At 51.0% G+C, this 26,359-nt stretch overlaps 1 protein-coding gene across 1 annotated transcript in view; it reads right to left on the reverse strand.

The window, feature by feature from the left end:
* RIMKLB (ribosomal modification protein rimK like family member B) overlaps positions 1-23,691 on the reverse strand; it is a 39,892-nt gene extending 16,201 nt beyond the window's left edge. Inside the window, exons 1-3 of the mRNA XM_068166067.1 lie at positions 23,669-23,691; positions 22,732-22,757; positions 2,523-2,753 (exon numbers count right to left, since the gene is read on the reverse strand). Of these exons, the coding sequence (XP_068022168.1) occupies positions 2,523-2,753; positions 22,732-22,757; positions 23,669-23,691 (280 nt within the window). The remainder of the gene's footprint in view (positions 1-2,522; positions 2,754-22,731; positions 22,758-23,668) is intronic.
* Between the last annotated feature and the right edge of the window lie 2,668 nt (positions 23,692-26,359).

Genomic DNA, 26,359 nt, shown 5'->3' on the forward strand with positions numbered 1-26,359 from the left:
TCAGTTCAATCCACAGGAGGCTGACCACATTCCAGCAAATGCAGGACAGAAAGCCAGGAGCCAAAGGATGACCAGCATGGTCACAAAGCCAGCAGCAGCCACTGCGACCCCACCATGGCTTTTAAAGCACATCATGGAATGGCATGTAATTCAGCACAGCAAAGCCACCTCTCACTAATAATTCGACAATTGTGCTTAAAAATAAGTAAATTGATTTAAATGGACAAAAAAATCCAACCCAACCCAACCATGACATCTGTCAAATCCCAGAGGCAGGCATTAAAAGAAATGGCAGGGAGTGGTGAACAAGGCATTTAACACAGGACTTCAGTGAGCCTGTACTGTTTTACTGAACTACCTCATGTAGATCATGCTAAAACTTCATGGCCACCAAGAGGGTGGAGACTGCTACTCAGCCCTGGTGAGACCCCACCTGGAGTACTGCCTCCAGTTCTGGAGCCCCTATTCCAAGAGGGATGTGGAGGTGCTGGAAGGTGTCCAGAGAAGGGCCAGGAGGATGAGCAGAGGGCTGGAGCACCTCTCCTGTGAGGACAGACTGAAGGAGTTGGGGCTGTTCAGTCTGCAGAAGAGAAGGCTCCCAGGTGACCTCATTGTGGCCTTCCAGGATCTGAGGGGGGCTACAGGAAGGCTGGGGAAGGACTTCTCAGGATCTCAGGTAGTGACAGGACTAGGGGGAATGGAATGAAGCTGGAGGTGGGGAGATTGAGGCTGGAGGTGAGGAGGAAGTTCTTCCCCATGAGAGTGGTGAAGCCCTGGAATGGGTTGTCCAGGGAGGTGGTTGGGGCCCTGTCCCTGGAGGTGTTTAAGGCCAGGCTGGATGAGGCTGTGGCCAGGCTGATCTAGTGTGGGGTGTCCCTGCCCATGGCAGGGGGGTTGGAACTGGATGATCCTTGTGGTCCCTTCCAACCCTGACTGATACTGTGATACTGTGATACAAGGAGTGACAAGGAGAAGACAAGGGGTAATGGGTACGAGTCACTCCTGAGGAGATTCTGACTGGATTCACAAAGAAAATTTTTCATCCTGGGAACAGTTAGACATTGGAATCATCTCCCAGGGGAAGCAGTGGATTCCCCTGCATTGGTCAGTTCAGCTTGGCAGAGTGATGGATGGATTTAAACTACACAATCACCTAGAAAGGTTGGACCAGATGATCCTTGAGGTCCCTCCCAGCCTGGCATTCTCTGACTCTCTTATGCTCTGCAATTACCTCACATCATTCATGGCCTCCCCTTCCCCCTCGAAGCATTACAAATTCCTTCTTTTCAAAGGACTAGAACAACCAGGTCTATACAGAAAAGACAAGTTTCTTCTCAAAGGTGTTTTCACAGTAATTGACAGAAATAGTAACTGGGAGAAAAATCATGGGTTTGGTTTGTTTCAAGTTTGTGCTTTTGTTGAGTTCCCACTGCAAAAGTCTCCTGGTACAACCACACAGGGAAAGCAAGCACTGGTATCTCCCAAGAAGGAAAAGAAGGCTGAGAGAGGTATCAGCAATCCTTCAACATATTGTACTTAAAAGCAGAAATAGCATGAGGATAATTCAGGTAAATGGTTCCTCTAATCAGCACCAGAACAAGAGGACACAGTCTCAAGCTGTGCCAGGAGAGGTTTAGGCTGGGTGTTAGGAAGTTCTTCCCAGCAAGAGAGATTGGCCATTGGAATGTGCTGCCTAGGGAGGTGGTGGAGTCACCATCCCTGGAGGTGTTTAGGAAGAGCCTGGATGAGGCAGTTAGTGACATGGTTTAGTTGATTAGGTGGTGTTGGGTGATAGGTTGGACTTGGTGATCTCTGAGGTCTTTTCCACCTGGTTAATTCTATTCCATTCTATCCTATTCTATTCCACTCCACTCCATTCCCTTCCCTTCCCTTCCCTTCTACTCCATTCCATTCCATTCCATTCCATTCCATTCCATTCCATTCCATTCCATTCCATTCCATTCCATTCTATTCCTCTCTCAAGAGCCACAGACTCCAGGGGAAAGCACAGGAAACAGCACTATTACCTATTCTGTTGGGGAATAAACCCCAAATAACTGTTACAAGTTGAAGACAGGGACCTGTCCTCTTCTTGTCTGTTCACAACAACCAATGTGTTTGCAGATTACTTTTTAACTCCTATATAAGCTTCCAGGTTTTACCAAAGTCTAGATCTTTAGAGTATCCTATGACATTTAGTTCCCCCAGTTTTTGCCTACTGTTTTGGACAACTGGTAAAGAGTTTAAAGTGGTTTAGCAGTAACAGCTGAAGTCAGTTGCTCAGGAGGTTGATGTCCAGCTAAAGCACTCTTCCCCAAGCATCACAGCTAATCCACAAAGCCAAAAGCAGAACCTGAGTGCTGTTATTTCAGCTTGCCTTTCTGCTCACTGAATACTGCTCTGTGGCACCAGCCTCGTGCTACTTAATTCTATGGCTTTCCAAAGCTGTCTCATCGTTTACACCACAAAAGTATAAGGCAGGGTAGGGCAACACTGCCATCCCTGTGATCCAAAATCCTTACCATAGGAAAAAGTGTCTGGAAGAGGCACACCATGACCAGCAAGCTCCTGGAATGTCCAGAACTTGTTGACACAGTTGAGGATGGCCTGGGGACGATTCATCAGCCGACAGCCCATCTTCTCCAGGTGCCGCAGGACGGTGATGTCGCTGTCGCTCTGGACCCAGGGGGTCGGCACCCGCACCACCACCACCTGCGGGTAAGCAGTGATGAGCTCCCCGTTCACCCGGAGACCTGAAAGAGGAAGACAACAGCAATCAATTACAAAGTCCTCAGAAGGTGAACAGGCAAGGAAATACTGCGCTGGATGTGATCCCAAGAGGGGTAGCAGACTTCCACAGGGAGCATTAAAGCAGCACAGTTCTCCTGAAATGCTCGTGGTTAACTGCATTGTCTCACACATGTCACTCGAGAGCCACGAACACCAGGCTGCACGAGGGCACATGAGCCTGGGCTCCTTCCCAGGGTGAAGGACTCTGTTTATAGGCTGACACACGATCCTTTGCTTCTGTTAGCTGCACAGCGCAGTCACAGCAGCAACACCAATAGCTCAGGAGGGTTCAGCCTTCCACCACTGGTTCTTCCCTGCATGATGGCCAAGAAGGCCAATGGCATCCTGGCCTGCATCAGGAACAGTGTGGCCAGCAGGAGCAGGGAAGTCATTGTGCCCTGTACTCTGCATTGGTTAGGCCACACCTTGAGTCCTGTGTCCAGCTCTGGGCCCCTCAGTTAAAGAAGGACATTGAGAGACTTGAAGGTGTCCAAAGAAGGGCAACAAGGCTGGGGAGAGGCCTTGAGCACAGCCCTGTGAGGAGAGGCTGAGGGAGCTGGGGTTGTTTAGCCTGGAGAAGAGGAGGCTCAGGGGAGACCTCATTGCCCTCTACAACTACCTGAAGGGAGGTTGTAGCCAGGAAGGGGTTGGTCTCTTCTCCCAGGCTAGCAGCACCAGAACATGAGGACACAGTCTCAAGCTGTGCCAGGGGAGGTTTAGGCTGGAGGTGAGGAGAAAGTTCTTCACTGAGAGTCATTTGTCATTGGAATGTGCTGCCCAGGGAGGTGGTGGAGTCCCCATCCCTGGAGGTGTTCAAGAGGGGATTGGATGTGGCACTTGGTGCCATGGTCTAGTCATGAGGTCTGTGGTGACAGGTTGGACTTGATGATCTTCGAGGTCTCTTCCAACCTTGGTGACACTGTGATACTGTGATCAGTTCATACCTTTCCCAGTCCCAGGTCTCTTGATCCCTCTGTGTTATCACATCACACTACATATTGCCAAAGTAACAGAAATTCTAGATGACCCTCCATAAAAAGCAGTATTTTTAATACAGATCATGTCAACAACCTGATTTACGCTAAGTTACTCAGAAACAATTTTATCAGCTAACAGGGCAGCATCCTGTGACATTAAGGCAATACTTCTAGATATCTAAAGGGTGGGTATAAGGAGGACGTAGCCAGACTCTTCTCAGTGGTATCCAGTGATATGACAAGGGGCAGTGGACACAAACTGGAACACAGAAAGTTTCTCTTAAACATCAACAAAAACTTGGAGCATGGCAGAGCGTTGGAACAGGCTGCTCAAAGAGGTTGTGGAGTCTCCTTTTATGCAGAGATTCCAAACCCACATGGATGTGTTCCCAGGTGATTTACTCCAGGTGATCCTGCTCTAGGATCCTTCCAACCCCTGCCATTCTGTGATCCTGTGAGAGTATCATAGTATCAGTCAGGGTTGGAAGGGACCACAAGGATCATCTAGTTCCAATCCCCTGCCATGGGCAGGGACACCCCACACTACATCAGCCTGGCCACAGCCTCAGCCAGCCTGGCCTTAAACACCTCCAGGGACAGGGCCTCAACCACCTCCCTGGACAACCCATTCCAGGGCTTCACCACTCTCATGGGGAAGAACTTCCTCCTCACCTCCAGCCTCAATCTCCCCACCTCCAGCTTCATTCCATTCCCCCTAGTCCTAGCACTACCTGAGATCCTGAGCAGTCCCTCCCCAGCCTTCTTGGAGCCCCCTTCAGATACTGGAAGGCCATAATGAGGTCACCTGGGAGCCTTCTCTTCTCCAGACTGAACAGCCCCAACTCCTTCAGTCTGTCCTCACAGGAGAGGTGCTCCAGCCCTCAGCTCATCCTCCTGGCCCTTCTCTGGACACCTTCCAGCACCTCCAGATCCCTCTTGCAATAGGGGCTCCAGAACTGGAGGCAGTACTCCAGGTGGGGTCTCAGCAGAGCTGAGCAGAGGGGGAGAATCACCCTCCTTGCCCTGCTGGCCACACTTCTCCTGATGCAGCCCAGGATCTGATTGGCTTTCTGGGCTGCAAGTGCACACTGAGAGCTCCTGGTGAGCTTCTCCTTCCCCAACACCCCCAAGTCTCTCTCCTCAGGGCTGCTTTCCAGCCAGTCCCTGCCCAGCCTGCATTTGTGCCTGGGGTTGCCTCCACCCAGCTGCAGGACCCTGCCCTTGCTCTTGTTGAACCTCATGAGGTTAAACCTCATGAGAGCCCAAAGAGAAGGCAGCTTTACCATCATGACTAATGTATCACTTAATCATGATCTATTGTTTTACAGGATATGTCTCTGAAAAACAAGTACTGAAAGACAGGCTGCAGGAGCAGGAATGCAATAGGACTGTACAGGAAGGCATCAGGCTCAAAGGAGACAGTCTAGCATCTAAGAAGGGGGAAGGGCAATGAGAACTTCATCTTCATTGTGTCTGCCATCACCTTCAAAGTAAAACTTTCTGCTTTCAGCATAAACAACACAGCTCATTCTGCCTCTGGCAACTTAAGGGTTAAAAACAACCAAAGAAGTTGAGCTGAGAGATCACCATGCACTTGTGTGCCTATGGAAGGCCAGCTGCAACTGTTCAGATCGAGTCCAAATGAATTACCAATCAGCTTTACACCCAAGATGTGGCCTTTCAAATACCAACTTCCAACTACTCAACCTGAAGCACGTATTGCCAGGCAACAGATTTCATATCAAGGGGCATTTGAATTGGGGAATGAAGGTGGGATACAGAAGGGAGAGCATCCCCCTTTCTCTACTTCTCTTCTCCTTTTCTTCTCCCAACCCCAGGATCTGTTTTAGAGCTCGTCTGAAATTTAACGAAGCAACCACCTAGCTCCCCAGAAGGAAGCCGAACTGTGCCACCCAGTCCCTCAGGAGGACACAGAGCCAGACTCCAGAAAAGGCCAAAACACAGCCATATCCAAGATGAATCCCTTTCTCCAATCCCCACTGCCACAATCAGAGAGATGAGGAAGCATCAGCAGACGGGTGCTGTGGCTGCTCACCTCATTAGCACCAGGCACTGCCGCATTGCAGCTGACATGACTCGCGTGTTTAAGCAAGCAGCCTCCAGACACACACACACCCCCCCCATTTCACAGAGGCATCTCAAGCAGGACTGGAAACACAGCACTGGTGAAAACTTAAGCAGAATGTGCACATCCCAAATCTCCTTCAGCCAGAAAAGGAGCAGAGATCCAGCAGGTGAAGTATTTTCACCCTATCTGCTGGGTTACACCCTACACATGAGTGTTCTCATTAAGCTGCTTGCCCAGCCTCTCCCACTTTTGCCACTGGAGTTTTATTGCCTATCCTGTTCCATGTGCATGCTAACAACCATTTTAAAACAGACTATATTCCTACACAGCCCCCAGAACACTGCTGCTTCTTTGCTGGGAACCAAAACTGCAGGTTTCCAATACATCATCTCTCAGTCTGTTTGGTTGGTTTGCCTTCCAGTCACACCAAGGCTGAAGTTTTACACCATGGAGTCTGAAACAGCAAAGCAGCAGTTTGAGGAGCTGTATCAGCCTGGTACCAATTCTGCCAGACCACCATCCACCTCCCTGCCAAAAGTGCCTTAGGAAGTACAATGAAGTTACCAACGGAGCAGCCTGAGCTTTTGTTACAGATTCAGTCACTTGTCCTGCGGTGGATACTGTCCTCCCCAGCACATAAAACCGAAACTAAAGCCCAAATGCTCTCCCTCCCCTGACAGAAGACAGATTATGAAACAAAGAGAAGAGCTCCTCAACCAAATGTGCAATTCGAATCACAGCTCCTGACATGCGCCATGAAAATTAGCTGCAGTCTCCCAGCAACACAGCCCTGCACACACAAGCAACTTCATCCCAGGGAAGAGCAGAGCCAGGCTCTGCCGGGTTGGAACAAGCTGGTATCCACCTAGGAGCCACCAGTTAACAGCCAGCTTAACTGGTCACTACTGCCAAGTGGGCTAATCATATTCACTCACTATTGTGTGCTAAGAGCAGGAGCACAGCAGATACTCAGGGACACAATTAATTGCTTTTCCACAGAAGCAACTCCCGAGTGCAAAGACAGGGAAAGGGGGGAAAAAGATATGCTACAGAGAGAGGCTTTCAGGGTGAAATGAAGGCTTGTGAAAGCTGCTTCTCCTTCATCAACTTCTCTGGAGCTTTCAGATAGGATAGGATAGGATAGGATAGGATAGGATAGGATAGGATAGGATAGGATAGGATAGGATAGGATAGGATAGGATAGGATAGGATAGGATAGGATAGGATAGGATAGGGTAGGGTAGGGTAGGGTAGAGTAGAATAGAGTAGAATAGAATAGAATAGAATAGAATAGAATAGAATAGAATAGAATAGAATAGAATAGAATAGAATAGAATAGAATAGAATAGAATTAGAATTAACCAGGTTGGAAAAGACCTCAGAGATCATCAAGTCCAACCTATCACCCAACACCATCTGATCAACTAAACCATGGCACCAAGCACCTCATCCAGGCTCTTCATAAACACCTCCAGGGATGGGGACTCCACCACCTCCCTGGGCAGCACATTCCAAAGGCCAATCTCTCTTGCTGGGAAGAATTTCTTCCTAACATGCAGCCTAAGATGTTACTTTAAGAGTGGTTAAGAGGTAATCTTAACCATTTAAGAGATAAAGAATTTAAGAATTTAAGAGATAAAGGTTACTTGAACAGGGGATAGAGCTAAATCCAGTTGGTGGCCAGTCCCAGGGTGTTCCTCATGGCTCTGTACTAGGGCCAGCTCTCCTTTGTATCTTTACTGATAATCTGGATGAAGGGTGTCAGGCACCCTCAGTAAATTTGCAGAGGACACTAAGCTGGGAAGCAGTGTTGATCTGCTTGAGGATAGGAAGTCTCAAAAGAGTCTGAGCAGGCTGACTTGCTGGGCCAAGGCCAATTGTATGAAATGCAGTAAGGCCAAGTGCCAGGTCCTGCACTTGGATCACAGCAACCTCCTGAATCACAGTCTCACAGTATCACCAAGGCTGGAAGAGACCTCAAAGATCATCAAGGCCAACCTGTCACCACAGACCTCATGACTAGACCATGGCACCAAGTGCCACATCCAATCCCCTCTTGAACACCTCCAGGGATGGGGACTCCACCACCTCCCTGGGCAGCACATTCCAATGGTGAATGACTCTCTCTGTGAAGAACTTTCTCCTCACCTCCATCCCAAAACTCCCCTGGCACAGCTTGAGACTGTGTCCTCTTGTTCTGGTGCTGCTTGCCTGGGAGAAGAGACCAACCCCTTCCTGGCTACAACCACCTTTCAGGTAGCTGTAGAGAGCAATGAGGTCTCCCCTGAGCCTCCTCTTCTCCAGGCTAAGCAACCCCAGCTCCCTCAGCCTCTCCTCACAGGGCTGTGCTCAAGGCCTCTCCCCAGCCTTGTTGCCCTTCTCTGGACACCTTCAAGTCTCTCAATGTCCTGAAACTGAGGGGCCCAGAACTGGACACAGGACTCAAGGTGTGGCCTAACCAGTGCAGTGTGCAGGGGCACAATGACTTCCCTGCTCATTCTAGCCACACTGTTTCTGATGCAGGCCAGGATGCCATTGGCCTTCTTGGCCTCCTGGGCACACTGCTGGCTCATGTTCAGGCAGCTGTCAATCAGCACCCCCAGGTCCCTCTCTGTTTGGCAGCTCTCAGCCACTCTGACTCCAGCCTGTAGATCTGCATGGGGTTGCTGTGGCCAAAGTGCATGCCCTGGCACTTGGACTTGTTGAATGCCATCCTGTTGGACTCTGCCCATCTGTCCAGTCAGTCAAGGTCCCTCTGCAGAGCCCTTCTGCCCTCTAACTGACCAACATCTGCTCCCATCTTGGTGTCATCTGCAAACTTTCTGATGACTTACTCAACCCCCTCATCCAGATCATCAATGAAGATGTTAAAGAGGATGGATCCTCACACACAGCTTGAGCAGCTTGGTATTCTTCATCATGGAACTAATTCAGGTTTTTCTAAGGTACATCTAGGTGGAAAAGTAAATGTAATGTTTCCCCCAGCAAGAGTTTAATCTTCACTCCTCTTATGTCAGTGTCCCTAGGGTTTCTTCCTTACACCATAGCTTCTGATATTTCCAGCTACTTAAGCTTTTCCCATTTATCATAGTCTATCAATTAATAGTGATGGTTGACATGACACAAAAATAGAAGCTCGCTGTCAGTCATTTGATTTCAATGTAAAACTATCCAGGTATCTGTCTGCTTGTGTCTTAAATCCTTAAAGTATCACAGTATCACTAAAGTTTGAAGAGACCTCGAGGAGTCCAGGGCACAATGACCAGTGCAGTGTACAGGGGCAGTATGACTTCCCTGCTCCTGCTGGCCACACTGTTCCTAATGCAGGCCAGGATGCCATTGGCCTTCTTGGCCACCTGGGCACACTGCTGGCTCATGTTTAGGCAGCTGTCAATCAGCACCCCCAGGTCCCTCTCTGTTTGGCAGCTCTCAGCCACTCTGACCCCAGCCTGTAGCTCTGCATGGTATTAACTCATGCATAGTATTTAGCTACTTGTTACCCCATTTTACTGGAGAAGCTGGTTGTGGGTTTTTTTCAAGACCTGAATTTGACTCCTCAGTACTTTGTGGCCTTGGTGACTCAGTTTCTTTCTTTGGTTAGTCTGAAAAGAGGTATTTTGGAGTGAAAATAATGTAATCCATTTGTTTGATATCACAGAGAGATGTTTTTTATTAAAAGTGCCTAATGTTTGCTGTCATGAGAGCTGTAATTCATTATCTTGAATATTTGTATCAATGATATGGATGAGGGGATTGAGGGCACCCCACCTGAGTTTGCAGATGACACTAAGCTGGGAGGGAGTGTTGATCTGCTTGAGGGTAGGAAAACTCTACAGAGGGTCCTGCAAATTTGCAGATGACACCAAGTTAGGAGCAGATGTGGGTCAGTTAGAGGGCAGAAGGGCTCTGCAGAGGGACCTCGACCGACTGGACAGATGCTCTATTCTATTCTATTCTATTCTATTCTATTCTATTCTATTCTATTCTATTCTATCTCAGGCCATGCCTGAGGTTTAGGCTGGAGGTTAGGAGGAAGTTCTACCCAGAGAGAGTGATTGCCCATTGGAATGTGCTGCCTGGGGAGGTGGTGGAGTCACCATCACTGGAGGTGTTCAGGAGGAGACTTGATGGGGTGCTTGGTGCCATGGGTTAGTTGTTTAGGTGGTGTTGGATTGGTTGCTGGGTGGATTGGTTGGATGTGATGATCTTGAAGGTCTCTTCCATCCTGGTCTATTCTATGTATTCTATTCTATGTACGTTGCTGTAGGCTCGAGCTTCCTCCCGCTTGTTCCCCAGCTCCTTGGCCATCTTAAGGTGCTGTTTGTGACACTGCACTGCCTTTTCAGAATCCCCCACTGCGATGTACACTGCCCCACCTTGCCCAGATCCCGTGCCTCGGAGAGCTCATCTTTGGCCTGCTTTGCGAGGGGGACACACTGCTTGTGGCTAGCCAGTGCGTTTGGCTAGTCCCCGATAGCTGTGTCCACATGGCCCAGACTGCTCAGTGCTGAGGATGCTGCCTCTCTGTCCTTGAGTTTCATGGCGAGCCCCAGCTGGTGTCTGAGGTTGGTCAGGGCCTCAAGGTAATTTCCTTTGGAGAAGAATGCGGAGCCCAGGCTCCCGTGAGCTCGGCATTCTCCCGTCTGCTCACCTACAGACTTGGCTACGTCCAAGTCCTGCTGCATGTATCCAGTGCTTTTCTCTGTGTTCCCAAGGGACCAGTGGGTGCTGCTCAGGGCAGAGAACACCGATCCCCGCAGCTTCAGGCTGCAAGTGCCGATCTTCAGGGCAGCCTCTAGCACCACCATGGTGGCCTGCAGTCAAGAGTTCCTGGCCAATCACAGGCACCACAACAAAGGGGCTCTTGTGCAGCTTCATCTTCTGCAGTTGTTGATAGGTGGGCTCCAGGGACTCTCGCATGGGAGATTTCATGGCAGCCTCGACCGTGCCAACCAGAAGCTGAAGACTCTTGGGATCCTGAGCCAGTCCCGAGGCAAAGGCTGCCAGTGCATCTGCATGGTGTCCCAGGCACTGCAGGGCCACACCCTGTCGGACGTATGCCTTCTTCCGGGGCTGCCCTTTCATCATACTTGTAGAGCGAGGACGCGGAGCATCGAGGTCACGCTTGGGTGCTGGCAGCAAGCGCAGCGGGGCGGCAGCCGGCGGTCATGCTGCCCAGCCCCGCCGCCAGCCCCGCCGCGCCCGCGGGAGAGGAGCCGGCCCCGCCGAACGGGCCATAGGCGCGGGGCTGTTCCCAGCCGGCACAGCCAGCCCCGCCGTGCCCGCGGGAGAGGAGCTGGCCCCGCCGAACGGGCCATAGGCGCGGGGCTGTCCCCAGCCGGCACAGCCAGCCCCGCCGAACGGGCCATAGGCGCGGGGCTGTCCCCAGCCGGCACAGCCAGCCCCGCCGAACGGGCCCTAGGCGCGGGGCTGTCCCCAGCCGGCACAGCCAGCCCCGCCGCCGCGCCCCCGCCAGCACCGCCTGACGCCCGCGGCCCGCAGGGAGCCGCAGCTCCCGGGCACACCGCGCACAGCCGCCCTGCGCCCAGTGTGCACCCAACCCTAGCCCCGCCGCGCACAGCTGGGACTCGATGATCCTCGAGGTCACTTCCAGCCTTGGCGATACTGTGACACTGTGATACTTCCTTACACCAATTTATTCACCCATCCACCCGGGGAGCTGCTAACATGTCCCTAATGAGCAGTCACTCAGCCAGCAGGCCTTCTGGAAATCACCTTGATTTCGCCAGGAAAGCCATCACACAAACCTTCCCTCCTGGTTCTGAGGATGCTGCACTCTGCTACCTGCCTTTCCCAATCAATCAGATGTTCTAACAAAAAGAAATCACCGAGTTTCTCTCCAAACCTAGCCTGACTCCTGTTCCCAAAATAGAGCACTGCTATTTCTGGTTCATTCATCCTCCCATTATCTGTCAGCCACAAGACACTGCATAATATTGGTGCTAAAAGTTCTAAAGTGTTTAATAATTACTTACAGTTTACTTGCAGAAAATGCAGAGTGTTTCATCCTAATTGCCATAGGGGAAGAAAAACCCAACCTTAAAACTCCAAAGATAAATGCCCCAGACCTTCCTGGCAGATTACTGGCAATTACCAGGACGTGTTCCCTCATCAAATTCAACAACCAGAGCTACATCTCTGAAAGTTTTTCTAACCCAGCATGCTTTCAACATACTGATTAGGCCACACTTCGAGTCCTGTGTCCAGGTCTGGGCCCCTCGGTTTAAGAAGGACATTGAGACTTTAGAACATGTCCAGAGAAGGGCAACAAGGCTGGGGAGAGGCCTTGAGCACAGCCCTGTGAGGAGAGGCTGAGGGAGCTGGGATTGCTTAGCCTGGAGAAGAGGAGGCTCAGGGGAGACCTCATTGCTCTCTACAACTACCTGAAGGGAGGTTGTAGCCAGGTGGGGGTTGGTCTCTTCTCCCAGGAAACCAGCACCAGAACAAGAGGACACAGTCTCAAGCTGTGCCAGGGGAGGTTTAGGCTCAAGGTGAGGAGAAAGTTCTTCCCAGAAAGAGAGATTGGCCATTGGAATGTGCTGCCCAGGGAGGTGGTGGAGTCACCATCCCTGGAGGTGTTCAAGAGGGGACTGGATGTGGCACTTGAAGCCATGGTTGATTTAATCATGAGGTGTTGGGTGTCAGGTTGGACTTGATGATCTCTGAGGTCTTTTCCAGCCTTATTGATTCTATGATTCTACATTCTAGCAAGAGATTGGCAGGAGTCAGCAATAGTTAACAGAGCAGAATTAACATTAACAAAAGACTATCAGGTACCTCCAAAGCCTGCTGCACAAACACTGATTTAAGTTTCTAGGTATCAGTGTAAGCAACATGAATAGCCACAAACTGGGTGAGATGCAGCAAAGCATAGCACCTGAAATCCAATTTTATTTAAACTAGAATTTAATCTTTGAAGAGCAGCTAAGTGTTGAGGTTTTAGAGATTATTCAACTTATTGACACCAATTAAACTTCCCCCTTGTGTTTCACTTGGGCATTTTCTCCTCTGCATCACTTCCCTCCTGACAACAGTTTACTACTTTGAACACTCAGTTGTCACAGTTTCTCCAGACTTTCATAGAATCAAGAATGTTGGAAGAGACCTCAAAGATCATCAAGTCCAACCTGTCATCCAACACCTCATGACTAACTAAACCATGGCACCAAGTGCCACATCCAATCCCTTTTGGAACATCTCCAGGGATGGTGATTCCACCACCTCCCTGGGTAGCACATTCCAATGGCCAATGACTCTCTCAGTGAAGAACCTTCTCCTCACCTCCAGCCTAAACTTCCCCTGGCACAGCCTGAGACTGTGTCCTCTTGTTCTGGTGCTGCTTGCCTGGGAGAAGACACCAACCCCCACCTGGCTACAACCTCCCTTCAGGGAGTTGGAGACAGCAAGAAGGTCTCCCCCGAGTCTCTTCTTCTCCAGGCTAAGCAACCCCAGCTCCCTCAGCCTCTCCTCACAGGGCTGTGCTCAAGGCCTCTCCCCAGCCTTGTTGCCCTTCTCTGGACACCTTCAAGTGTTTGGATGTCCTTCCTAAACTGAGGAGCCCAGAACTGGACACAGGACTCAAGGTGTGGCCTAACCAGTGCAGAGCACAGGGCACAATGACTTCCCTGCTCCTGCTGGCCACACTATTCCTAATGCAGGCCAGGATGTCATTGGCCCTCTTGGCCACCTGGGCACACTGCTGGCTCATGTTTAGGCAGCTGTCAATCAGCACCCCCAGGTCCCTCTCTGTTTGGCAGCTCTCAGCCACTCTGACCCCAGCCTGTAGCTCTGCATGGGGTTGCTGTGGCCAAAGTGCAGCCCCTGGCACTTGGACTTGTTGAATGCCATCCTGTTGGCCTCTGCCCATCTGTCCAGTCGGTCGAGGTCCCTCTGCAGAGCCCTTCTGTCCTCTAACTGACCAACATCTGCTCCCAGCTTGGTGTCATCTGCAAACTTGCTGATGACTGACTCAATGCCCTCATCCAGATCATCGATGAAGATGTTGAAGAGGACGGGGCCCAGCAACTCCAGCTCCCTCAGCCTCTCCTCTCAGGGCTGTGTTCCAGACCCCTCCCCAGCTTTGTTGCCCTTCTCTGGACACCTTCCAGCAACTCAACATCTTTCTAAACTGAGGGCCCCAGAACTGAACACAGGACTCAAAGTGTGGCCTAACCAGTGCTGAGCACAGGGCAGAATGACTTCCCTGCTCCTGCTGGCCACACTATTCTTGGCCACCTGGGCACACTGCAGGCTCATGTTCAGCCTACTGTCAACCACTACCCCCAGGTCCCTCACTGTTTGGGAGCCCTCCAGCCACTCTGACCCCAGCCTGTAGCTCTGCATGGGGTTGTTATGGCCAAAGTGCAGCCCCTGGCACTTGGACTTGTTGAATGCCATCCTGTTGAACTCTGCCCATCTGTCCAGCCTTTCACTGCCATGCAAAGGCCTCTGATCCCTGGCATTACCAACCCATTTCTTGCTCTACTGTACACAGAAACAAACTTCCAGAATATTGCTGGGCAGGGTGGTTTATGTTTACCATCTCTCCCTTCCTTAGCCTGCTTATCAGCTTTTGAGCCCACATGAACAAGTGCTGCCTTTTAACCCTATGGGCTCAATATGACCTCAATCTCTCTCTGCATACAAACTTCATTAGCAAGGCACTCTTGCTAACACTTCCACAGCTAAGCAGTTCAACTGAAATTCACACAGCAGTCTAAACTCATCTCTCTACAGCAGTAGGATGCCATGCTGCTCTGAAACTGAGAAATGAAAAGAGGAGAAGCAGCTTCAATTCATAAAACCTCACCATAAATATTGTGAAAACTTTCACCAAAGGCTACTGCTGAAGCGCCAGAACAAGAGGACACAGTCTCAAACTGTGCCAGGGGAAGTTTAGGCTGGAGGTGAGGAGAAAGTTCTTCACTGAGAGAGTCATTCATCATTGGAATGTGCTTCCCAGAGACAGCTGTTGGCCATTGGAATGTGCTGCCCAGGGAGGTGGTGGAGTCCCCATCCCTGGAGGTGTTCAAGAGGGGATTGGATGTGGCACTTGGTGCCATGGTCTAGTCACGAGGTCTGTGGTGACAGGTTGGACATGATGATCTTTGAGGTCTCTTCCAACCTTGGTGATACTGTGAAGCTCCAAACAGAAAGCAAGCAGGCACCTGAGTTACTGAATCTCTATTTCATGACTCAGAGGACCTCTTCCCTTTTCCAAGGAAGAACACAAACCCAAGCACAGGCTATTGAAAATGGGGGGAAAGTTGGGGAGGACAACAATGCTCAGAGTGATGATGGCCAAGGATAAGGATTCTTTTCAGGCACAAGGGGGAAAGAGGCCAGATGCTTGTAGGCATAGCTAAATAAACACCAGGCAGACTGATTATGGCTAGATCTGTCTGTCTGAGCTACACTTCTAGTCACAGAACCCCAAACATGGTGATAAGATAAGAGAAAATGGCCTCAAGTGGCACCAAAGTAGGTTAAGGTTGGAGGGGAAGTTCAGGCTCGAGGTAAGGAGAAAGTTCTTCAGTGAGAGAGTTGTTAGCCATTGGAATGTGCTGCCCAGGGAGGTGGTGGAGTCCCCATCCCTGGAGGTGATCAAGAGGGGATTGGATGTGGCACTTGGTGCCATGGTCTAGTCATGAGGTGTTAGGTGATAGGTTGGACTTGATGATCTCTGAGGTCTTTTCCAACCTTGGTGATTCTGTGTGGGAGTAAAAGCAGCATCTTCACCAAGAGAGGTCTCAAACATTGGGACAGGCTGCCCAGGGGGTGACTGAATCCCCATCCCTGCAAGTGTTTAGAAAAATGTGGAGATGTGGTGCTGAGGGACATGGCTTTGCAGCAGACTTGGCAGAGCCAGCTACTGGTTGGACTCAATCCTCTTAAATGTCTCTTCTAAATGAAACCATTCCATGCTTTAACCTGGTTAAACTGCACACTGCAGCAAAACCAAGTAACCTCATCTCCTGTGCCCCATACTCCTCATTTGCACCTCCCATCAGAGCTAGTTACCATACAACTGAACAGGAAGTAGATCAGCTTGCTGCTCTGACAGGGGAGGAAATCAATTTAAACAGAAAATAAAAACCAGAGGGGAAAAGCAAACCACTCATTACTTTTGTACTTGGTAAGCAGCTAACTCAGCTCAGGTGCTCAGGAAACCACTGGAATGGAAGGATGCAAAAGGAACACTTCAGTGGGGAGGGGCCAGCAGGACAGTCTCAGCAATGCTCTGCATCTCATAGTATCACAATATCAGTCAGGGTTGGAAGGGACCACAAGGATCATCTAGTTCCAACCCCCCTGCCATGGGCAGGGACACCCCACACTACATCAGCCTGGCCACAGCCTCAGCCAGCCTGGCCTTAAACACCTCCAGGGACAGGGCCTCAACCACCTCCCTGCACAACCCATTCCAGGGCTTCACCACTCTCATGGGGAAGAACTTCCTCCTCACCTCCAGCTTCAATCTCCCCACCTCCAGCTTCATTCCATTCCCCCTAGTCCTGTCACTTCCTGAGATCCTGAGCAGTCCCTCCCCAGCCTTCTTGGACCCCCCTTCAGATACTGGAAGACCACAAGAAGGTATTCTCAGAGCCTTCTCCAGACTGAACAGCCCCAACTCCTTCAGTCTGTCCTCACAGGAGAGGTGCTCCAGCCCTCTGCTCATCCTTGTGGCCCTTCTCTGGACACCTTCCAGCACCTCCACATCCCTCTTGCAATAGGGGCTCCAGAACTGGAGGCAGTACTCCAGGTGGGGTCTCAGCAGAGCTGAGCAGAAGGGGAGGATCACCTCCCTTGCCCTGCTGGCCACACTTCTCCTGCAGTCAAGAAGCACTTCATCACATTTTTCAGTTAATACTGCAGTTGCAAAGCTGCAAGACTCAAGTTTGCACTGCTGTCCAAGAAGAGTGGTCCTCTTCTGCTCCTGGCACTCACAGTCAGTCTCCTCACACTGATGCTACCTTTGTGCCAGCAGCAACATTCCCATGGCTGCAGAGTGCTCAGATGAGGCAAGTACTCTCAGTTAATAACAAAGCAGCAGCAGTTTTTGTTTGGTTTTACCCCAAAGCCATTTCGAAGTGTGGATTGTTACAGACACCCAACAGAAAAAGGGGGGGGAAATTCTTTTGCAGCCAAGTGTGGAAGTAGTTTGTAACAGAGCAGGCATCCATCTACATCTCCTGAGCCAAACACAGCATGTCAAGCAGGATATGGTGAACAGGACTTGCCAGAAGCAGTAAGAAGGGACAGAAACACAGCCCTGTGATTAAGGATTTTATTGCCTAGCAGAAAGGGACCTGGGGGGTACTGGTTGACAGCAGCTGAACATGAGCCAGCAGGGTATCCAGGTGGCCAAAAAGGCCAATGGCATCCTGGCCTGCATCAGGAACAGTGTGGCCAGCATGAGCAGGGAAGTCATTGTGCCCTGTGCTCAGCACTGGTTAGGCCACACCTTGAGTCCTCTGTCCAGTTCTGGGCTCCTCAGTTTAAGAAGGACATTGAGAGACTTGAAGGTGTCCAGAGAAGGGCAACAAAGCTGGGGAGGGGTTTGGAGCACAGCCCTGTGAGGAGAGGCTGAGGGAGCTGGGGTTGCTTAGCCTGGAGAAGAGGAGGCTCAGGGGAGACCTCATTGCCCTCTACAACTACCTGAAGGGAGATTGTAGCCAGGTGGGGGTTGGTCTCTTCTCCCAGACACCCAGCACCAGAACAAGAGGACACAGTCTCAGGCTGAGCCAGGGGAGGTTTAGGCTGGATGTGAGGAAAAAGTTCTTCCCAGCAAGAGAGATTGGCCATTGGAATGTGCTGCCCAGGGAGGTGGTGGAGTCACCATCCCTGGAGGTGTTTAGGAAGAGCCTGCATGAGGCACTTGGTGCCATGGTTTAGTTGATGAGATGGTGTTGGGTGATAGGTTGGACTGGATGACCTCAAAGGTCTTTTCCAACCTGGTTATTCTATTCTATTCTATTCTATTCTATTCTATTCTATTCTATTCTATTCTATTCTATTCTATTCTATTCTATTCTATTCTATTCTATTCTATTCTATTCTATTCTATTCTATTCCATTCCATTCCATTCCACTCCACTCTACTCTATTCTATTCTACCATTAATTCATTTCCAGAGCCGTCTGTACTAATGCCTTTAGATTGTTTTGCCTTTTGCATTGTGACTTTTAAATCAAATCATCAATTTAGACAGACACTCAGATGTCCAATTAATCCAATATCCTGACCACTGAACACTGTGAACCAAGGCCATCCTGGTGTCTCTCACAGAGTCTGAGCATCCTTTGGGTTGGAAAAGAGCTTCAAGATCATGGAGCCCAACCATGAGTAGTACTGAACTAGTCATGACCTAGCACTGAAAGCCCCTCCACACACACTGAAGAGTGCACCATTTCCAATCAGCACCAGAGTGAGCAGTGTTTGAGAGTCAGTGTTTATGATAAGGAAGCGTGATGACCTTTGGCACTCAAGGTGTTAATGACATAGCAACACTGTGAAAACACAGATTAGCATTCCCCACTGAACACTCAGTGTCATAGTAATGTATCAAAGACAGCAGGAACCAAGTGGAAAAAAAACTAAGGACAACAATGGCAAATTATCCCTCTAGAAAGCAGACATGTGACTGGAATAGAGCAAAGCAGCAGACCAACGAGGATCTGAAGCTCAGAGATGGGTTAATCAGGATCTGAAAGAAAGACTGTTGTCTCCCCTGCATTTCACTGTATCACAGTATAACTAAGGTTGGAAGAGACCTCAAAGATCATCAAGTCCAGCCTGTCACCACAGACCTCATGACTAGACCATGGCACCAAGTGCCACATCCAATCCCCTCTTGAACACCTCCAGGCATGGGGACTCCACCACCTCCCTGGGCAGCACATTCCAATGGGCAACAACTCTCTCAGTGAAGAACTTTCTCCTCACCTCCAGCCTAAATCTCCCCTGGCACAGCTTGAGATTGTGTCCTCTTGTTCTGGTGCTGCTTGCCTGGGAGAAGTAGCCAGGAATGGGTTGGTCTCAACAACCTTTAAGGTAGTTGCAGAGAGCAATGAGGTCTCCCCTGAGCCTCCTCCTCTCCAGGCTAAGCAACCCCAGCTCCCTCGGCCTCTCCTCACAGGGCTGCGCTCAAGGCCTCTCCCCAGCTTTGTTGCCCTTCTCTGGACACCTTCCAGCAACTCAACCTCCTTCCTAAACTGAGGGGCCCAAAAGTGGACACAGGACTCAAGGTGTGGCCTAACCAGTGCAGAGTACAGGGCACAATGACCTCCCTGCTCCTGCTGGCCACACTGTTCCTGATGCAGGCCAGGATGCCATTGACCTTCTTGGTGCCTGGGCACCCTGCAGGCTCATGTTCAGCCTACCATCAACCAGCACCCCCAGGTCCCTCTCTGCCTGGCTGCTCTCAGCCACTCTGACCCCAGCCTGTAGCACTGCATGGGGTTGCTGTGGCCAATGTGCAGAACCTGGCACTTGGATGTGTTCAGTCTCCTGCCCTTGGACTCTGCCCATCTGTCCAGCCTGTCCAGGTCCCTCTGCAGAGCCTCTCTACCCTCCAGCAGATCAACTCCTGCCCCCAGCTTGCTGTCATCAGCAAATTTACTGATGATGGACTCAATGCCCTCATCCAGATCACCAATAAAGATATTGAACAGGCTGGGGCCCAGCACTGATCACTGGGGGACACCACTAGTGCCTGGCTGCCAGCTGGCTGTGGCACCATTCACCACCACTCTCTGGGCTCAGCCTCCAGCCAGTTCCTATCCCAACTCAGTGTCCTCCTGTCCAAGCCATGGGCTGACAGCTTGGCCAGAAGTTTGCTGTGGGGGAACTGAACATCACTGTGATATTTCTCACCTCTTCTGGATGCAGAAGTGCACACAGTGCCAAAAAAAATGTTAACTAATCAAGATTTTAGCTTTAGTATCTTCTCTACTTTAGACACTCCCCACATCTGTAACTGTCTTCTGGAAAGAAAATGGCCCTCAGGATTACACAGGCAGACAGACCTTCAACTACAGCAGCCAAAGAAAAAACCTCATGCAGTGCTAGCATTGTACTCACAGACAGCAGACCAAGGAAAGCAGGAGGAAGAGCCCCCACTGTCAGCTTGTTCTGACCTCTGAGGGCAACACCTTGAAGAGAGCAGCTATGCTACTGCTGCTCCCCAGACTGTAAATGCAGTCCCCAACCTTACCAACCCAAACAGACTGATAAACACATTTACATGCACTTCCTCTGCACAGGCTGCAAAGCCCTTGATGTCTTCTCTCCTCTGAAACAAGCATTTCCCAATTGACAAAGACACTCAAAGCACTGAGGGACTCCTGATCTCATTACCAACAAACCAATGGGGTTTGCAGAGGTGGGAGAGAAAAGATTTATCTTTTCACCAGTGTCAGGAGTGACAAAATCTCCAGATCCTTTACCTCACTTCTCCAAAGATTCTTCTAAGCATCTCCTTTATAGATTCATAAAAAGAAGGATCTTCACAGGCTGGACAGATGGGCAGAGTCCAACAGGATGGCATTCAACAAGTCCAAGTGCCAGGGGCTGCACTTTGGCCACAACAACACCATGCAGAGCTACAGGCTGGGGGCAGAGTGGCTGAGAGCTGCCAAACAGAGAGGGACCTGGGGCTGCTGGTTGATGGTAGGCTGAACATGAGCCAGCAGTGTGCCCAGGCAACCAATGGCATCCTGGCCTGCATTGGGAATAGTGTGGCCAGCAGGAGCAGGGAGGTCATTCTGCCCCTGTACACTGCACTGGTTAGGCCACACCTTGAGTCCTGTGTCCAGTTCTGGGCTCCTCAGTTTAAGAAGGATATTGAGTGACTTGAAAGTGTCCAGAGAAGGGCAACAAGGCTGGGGAGAGGCCTTGAGCACAGCCCTGTGAGGAGAGGCTGAGGGAGCTGGGGTTGCTTAGCCTGGAGAAGAGGAGGCTCAGGGGAGACCTCATTGCCCTCTACAACTACCTGAAGGGAGGTTGTAGCCCGGAGGGGTTGGTCTCTTCTCCCAGGCAACCAGCACCAGAACAAGAGGACACAGTCTCAAGCTGTGCCAGGGGAGGTTTAGGCTGGAGGTGAGGAGAAAGTTCTTCACTGAGAGAGTTGTTTGCCATTGGAATGTGCTGCCCAGGGAGGTGGTGGAGTCCTCATCCCTGGAGGGGTTCAAGAGGGGATTGGATGTGGCACTTGGTGCCATGGTTGAGTTTGTCCTGAGGTGTTGGGTGACAGGTTGGACTTGATAATCTTTGAGGTCTTTTCCAGCCTTGTTGATTCTATGATTTGCCTTTTTGCTCAAGCTCTGCTTTCAGCACCACACTGACACAAACCCCAGTACCAAACACCGCTCTGTAACAGATTGTAAGTTGCATTCACTCTTAGACTCTGCCTCTAGAAATTTAAAAGTATTCAAAAGTCTTGGAGGAAAGGTGTAACTGTGTGGTATCCATCTTGGAAGATCCAAGCCAAAAGGGGAAGAAGTAAGGACATCTTCAGAAATCCCTCATTGGACAATACCAGGAAATTAAGGCAAAAGTTCTTTACTTTGAGGGCAACAGCCCAGTGCACAGGCTGCCCAGACAGGGCAGGCAGTCCTCCTCTCTGGAGACTGCCACAACCCACCTGGATGTGCTCCTGTGCAACCTGTTCTAGGTAAACTTGCTTTAGCAGGTGGGTTGGACTAGATGATCTCCAGGGGTCCCTTCCAACCCCTACCATTCTGTGATTCTGTTCTAAAGCTCCTCAGCTCCAGGGCTGAGCAGGGAAGCTTCCTACACCAGCAGGCAGCCATTCTCCTCTGGGTTTGAATTTGATTTCTGCAGGTATCACAAGTTGAACCAGCTCACTGCAGGACATAGTATCAGTCAGGGTTGGAAGGGACCACAGGGATCATCTAGTTCCAACCCCCCTGCCATGGGCAGGGACACCCCACACTACATCAGCCTGGCCACAGCCTCAGCCAGCCTGGCCTTAAACACCTCCAGGGACAGGGCCCCAACCACCTCCCTGCACAACCCATTCCAGGGCTTCACCACTCTCTTGGGGAAGAACTTCCTCCTCACCTCCAGCCTCAATCTCCCCACCTCCAGCTTCATTCCATTCCCCCTAGTCCTATCACTCCCTGAGATCCTGAGCAGTCCCTCCCCAGCCTTCCTGTAGCCCCCTTCAGATCCTGGAAGGCCACAATGAGGTCACCTGGGAGCCTTCTCTTCTCCAGACTGAACAGCCCCAACTCCTTCAGTCTGTCCTCACAGCAGAGGTGCTCCAGCCCTCTGCTCATCCTCCTGGCCCTTCTCTGGACACCTTCCAGCACCTCCACATCCCTCTTGCAATAGGGGCTCCAGAACTGGAGACATGGACATGGACTGGACATGACCAATGCAGTGTCAACTGTGAAAGAGAAGGCTGGAGCACAGCAACAACAGCAATGCTCTGAACAGCTGGAATTGCCAAAGTAGTCCTGCTCAGAGTAGGAATTGTCTTCACTGAGATTCCTTTTTCCTTCCTGCATTTACAACTCCATGGTCACTGTGCTAGCCCAGCTTCCAACTCAGTGCAAGCAAGCCTGTCAGACCCATTGCTCTGTCTTCAGCTCTCTCTCTCCTGTCCTCTGCAGGTAATACACTTCCCAGTGGCTTCTTCTCTGCCAGGTATGAAAACTTTGCAGACAAATTTCTCCAAAGGCCCAGCTGCCAGCCTTTGCCAAGCATGACAAACAGTTGCAAGCATTGAGGCATGCAGTTTACATATGCAGCAGCCCTTCCACCTGCAGCCAGACTTTGTTCACCTCCAAGCATCCACAAAGGGCATGCACTTTCAGAATCCTGCCTCACCTTCAGTCCCAAGCAGGTAAGGAGGGCTGCACAAAGAACCATTTCAGTCTTAGGCCAGAATGATCCTGGGAAGACTGACAGAAAAACAAAAGGAAGGAGGATATGAACATGCACATCTCAAACACTTCCAGTCATCAGTCATCAAACCATTGAGTCGTGGAGGCTGGAGCAGACCTCTAACATTACTGAGTCCAACCATCAGAGAAGCTTCTCTCTCTGCCTTCCTACCTACACACACCCCAAGCTGGAACCTCTCCTCACTGCCAGCTGAGCAGTTCACATGCCTGGAGTACTGTGGGGAATGGATGAAGGCTCTTTTGGAAGGAAAGGTTGGGAGGAGGAGGAGGAGGAAGAGCAGGAGGAGGAGGAGAAGGAGGAGCAGGAGAAGGTGGAGCAGGAGAAGGAGGAGCAGGAGGAGGAATAGGAGCAGGAGGAGAAGGAGGAGCAGGAGGAGGAGTAGGAGGAGGAGGAGAAGGAGGAGCAGGAGGAAGAGAAGGAGGAGCAGGAGAAGGAGGAGCAGGAGGAGTGGGAGCAGGAGAAGGAGGAGCAGGAGGAGAAGGAGGAGCAGGAGGAGAAGGAGGGTCTGTGCTCCACACAATGGAGTGGAACACACACATTCAGCTTGGGTTTGGAGGGCACAGCATCAGGCTAGCAACAGATACAGCCTGCAAACACAGTTGTGACCCTGTGTCTGGATACTTCCCCAAGCTCCACAAGGGTGATCAGACTTTGTGACACACTGCCCTGTGAGAGACTGTGAAGGCTTCATCCTTGGAGACGTTCAAAACCTGACTGGAGCTGCCCCAAGCCATCTAACTGCAGGGCTGGCTCTACCTCTCCAAAGCTGGGTGCTCTAAGCACTGGGTTGGCACAGCTGGCTGCCACAGCTCCCTTCCCATTTCACTTGCTCTCTGCAGCATTCTGCTTGGCATCTCACATGGCTGCAGCAGCAGGATGCATGCTGCACAAGGCACCATGCCACAGCTCAGACTGGATTTGTGGGTTCACTGGGAAATTTCCTGTCTTGCTTTTCTGCAACCCAGATGATCAGACAAGTTTCTACAGTCATCGAGAAATAATAAATAATACATAAATAGAACAATAAATAGAATAGACCAGGTTGGAAGAGACCTTCCAGATCATTGTGTCCAACCTATCATCCAACACCACCTAGACAACTAACCCATGGCACCAAGCACCCCATCAAGTCTCCTCCTGAGCACCTCCAGTGATGGTGACTCCACCACCTCCCTGGGCAGCACATTCCAATGGCCAACAGCTCTCTCTGTGTAGAACTTCCTCTTGACATCCAGCCTAAACCTCCTGGACAGGCTGGAGAGGTGGGCACAAGCCAACCTCAGGAGGTTCAACAAGACCAAGGGCAGGATCCTGCAGCTGGGTGGAGGCAATCCCAGGCACAAATGCAGGCTGGGCAGGGACTGGCTGGAAAGCAGCCCTGAGGAGAGAGCCTTGGGGGTGCTGGGGGAGGAGAAGCTCACCAGGAGCTCTCAGTGTGCACTTGCAGCCCAGAAAGCCAACCAGAGCCTGGGCTGCAGCAGGAGAAGTGTGGCCAGCAGGGCAAGGGAGGTGATTCTCCCCCTCTGCTCAGCTCTGCTGAGACCCCACCTGGAGTACTGCCTCCAGTTCTGGAGCCCCTATTACAAGAGGGATGTGGAGGTGCTGGAAGGTGTCCAGAGAAGGGCCAGGAGGATGAGCAGAGGGCTGGAGCACCTCTCCTGTGAGGACAGACTGAAGGAGTTGGGGCTGTTGAGTCTGGAGAAGAGAAGGCTCCCAGGTGACCTCATTGTGGCCTTCCAGGATCTGAAGGGGGCTCCAGGAAGGCTGGGGAGGGACTGCTCAGGATCTCAGGGAGTGCTAGGACTAGGGGGAATGGAATGAAGCTGGAGGTGGGGAGATTGAGGCTGGAGGTGAGGAGGAAGTTCTTCCCCATGAGAGTGGTGAAGCCCTGGAATGGGTTGTCCAGGGAGGTGGTTGGGGCCCTGTCCCTGGAGGTGTTTAAGGCCAGGCTGGCTGAGGCTGTGGCCAGGCTGATCTAGTGTGGGGTGTCCCTGCCCATGGCAGGGGGGCTGGAACTGGATGATCCTTGTGGTCCCTTCCAACCCTGACTGATACTATGATACTATGATACTGTGATACTCAGGGCTGGAAGAGACCTTGAGAGCTCATCCTGTCCAACCCCCTGCCAGAGCAGGATCACCTAGAGCAGGTCACACAGGAATGCATCCAGCTGGGTCTGGAATACCTTCAGAGAGGGAGACTCCACAACCCCCCTGGGCAGCCTGTTCCAGTCTTCATCACCCTCACAGTGAAAAAATGTCTCCTGAGGTTTCCATGGAACTTCCTCTGCCTCAGCTCCCACCCACTGCCCCTCGTGCTGGCATTGGGCATCCCCCAGCAGAGCCTGGCTCCAGCCTCTGGGCACTCACCCTGCACATATTCACAAACATGAATGAGGTCACCTCTCAGTCTCCTCCTCTCCAACTAAAGAGCCCCAGCTGCCTCAGGCTCTGCTCCCAAAGAAGATGTTCCACTCCCTTCATCATTTTGGGGGCTCTGTGGTGGACTCTTTCAGTTTCCTGTCCTTGAACTGAGGAGCCCAGAACTGGACACAACATTCCAGATGCAGTCTCACCAGGGCAGAGCAGACAGAGTGGAGAACCTCTCTTGACCTACTAACCACAGCCCTTCTAATCCACCCCAGAATGGCCTTGGCCTTCTTGGCCACAAGAGCACATTGCTGGCTCATGCTCAACCTCCCATCCCTGTGGTCCCTTCCAACCCTGACTGATACTATGATACTATGATACTATTTGAACCCAGGCAAAGGAGAGCTGAGTCTTTAATCTTAGTCTAGAGGATACCTAAGAACAGCACCTGAGTCAGGGAGACAGGGACACACCAACAGGAGAACCTGAGATGACTTCTTTTGTTACCAACAGTGCTTTCTTCACTGAGCAGGAAAATGCATGACACAGGAATGAAAGTAATACACAGTAACACAAAGAGAACAAAAGAGAAGCCAAACAAAAAGGATTCCAGGACTAGAGTAAGGCATCTTCCAAAGCAGTTGAGAGGTACAAAGAGAAACAGCCAGACTGATGCATATATGCATGAAACAAGGCTGAAGGAGGACAAGGCACAGGCACAACCTCTTCAGGTATGTAGTCAGGTGCAGCAATTCCTTAGTCTCACTGCTGGGATGCACATGTATGTGTCTTGAATGTAAATACATCCATGGATTACTGTTCAAAGGCAAGAGCACTGGGTTACCCCACTAGCTGGTTATCACTGCATCACAGTACCACAGTGTAACTGAGCTTGGGAGAGACCTCGAGGATCATCCAGTCCAACCTGTCACCACAGACCTCATGACTAAACCATGGCACCAAGTGCCACATCCAATCCCCTCTTCAACACCTCCAGGGATGGAGACTCCACCACCTCCCTGGGCAGCACATCCCAATGGCCAACAGCTCTCTCTGTGTAGAACTTCCTCCTCACCTCCAGCCTAAATTTCCCCTGGTGCAGCCTGAGACTGTGTCCTCTTGTTCTGCTTGCCTGGGAGAAGAGACCAACCCCCACCTGGCTACAACCTCCCTTCAGGGAG

This window comes from Melanerpes formicivorus, unplaced genomic scaffold (assembly GCF_026170545.1).
Source record: "Melanerpes formicivorus ecotype bairdi unplaced genomic scaffold, bMelFor1.0.p_v2 SCAF_96, whole genome shotgun sequence".
NCBI lineage: Eukaryota > Metazoa > Chordata > Aves > Piciformes > Picidae > Melanerpes > Melanerpes formicivorus.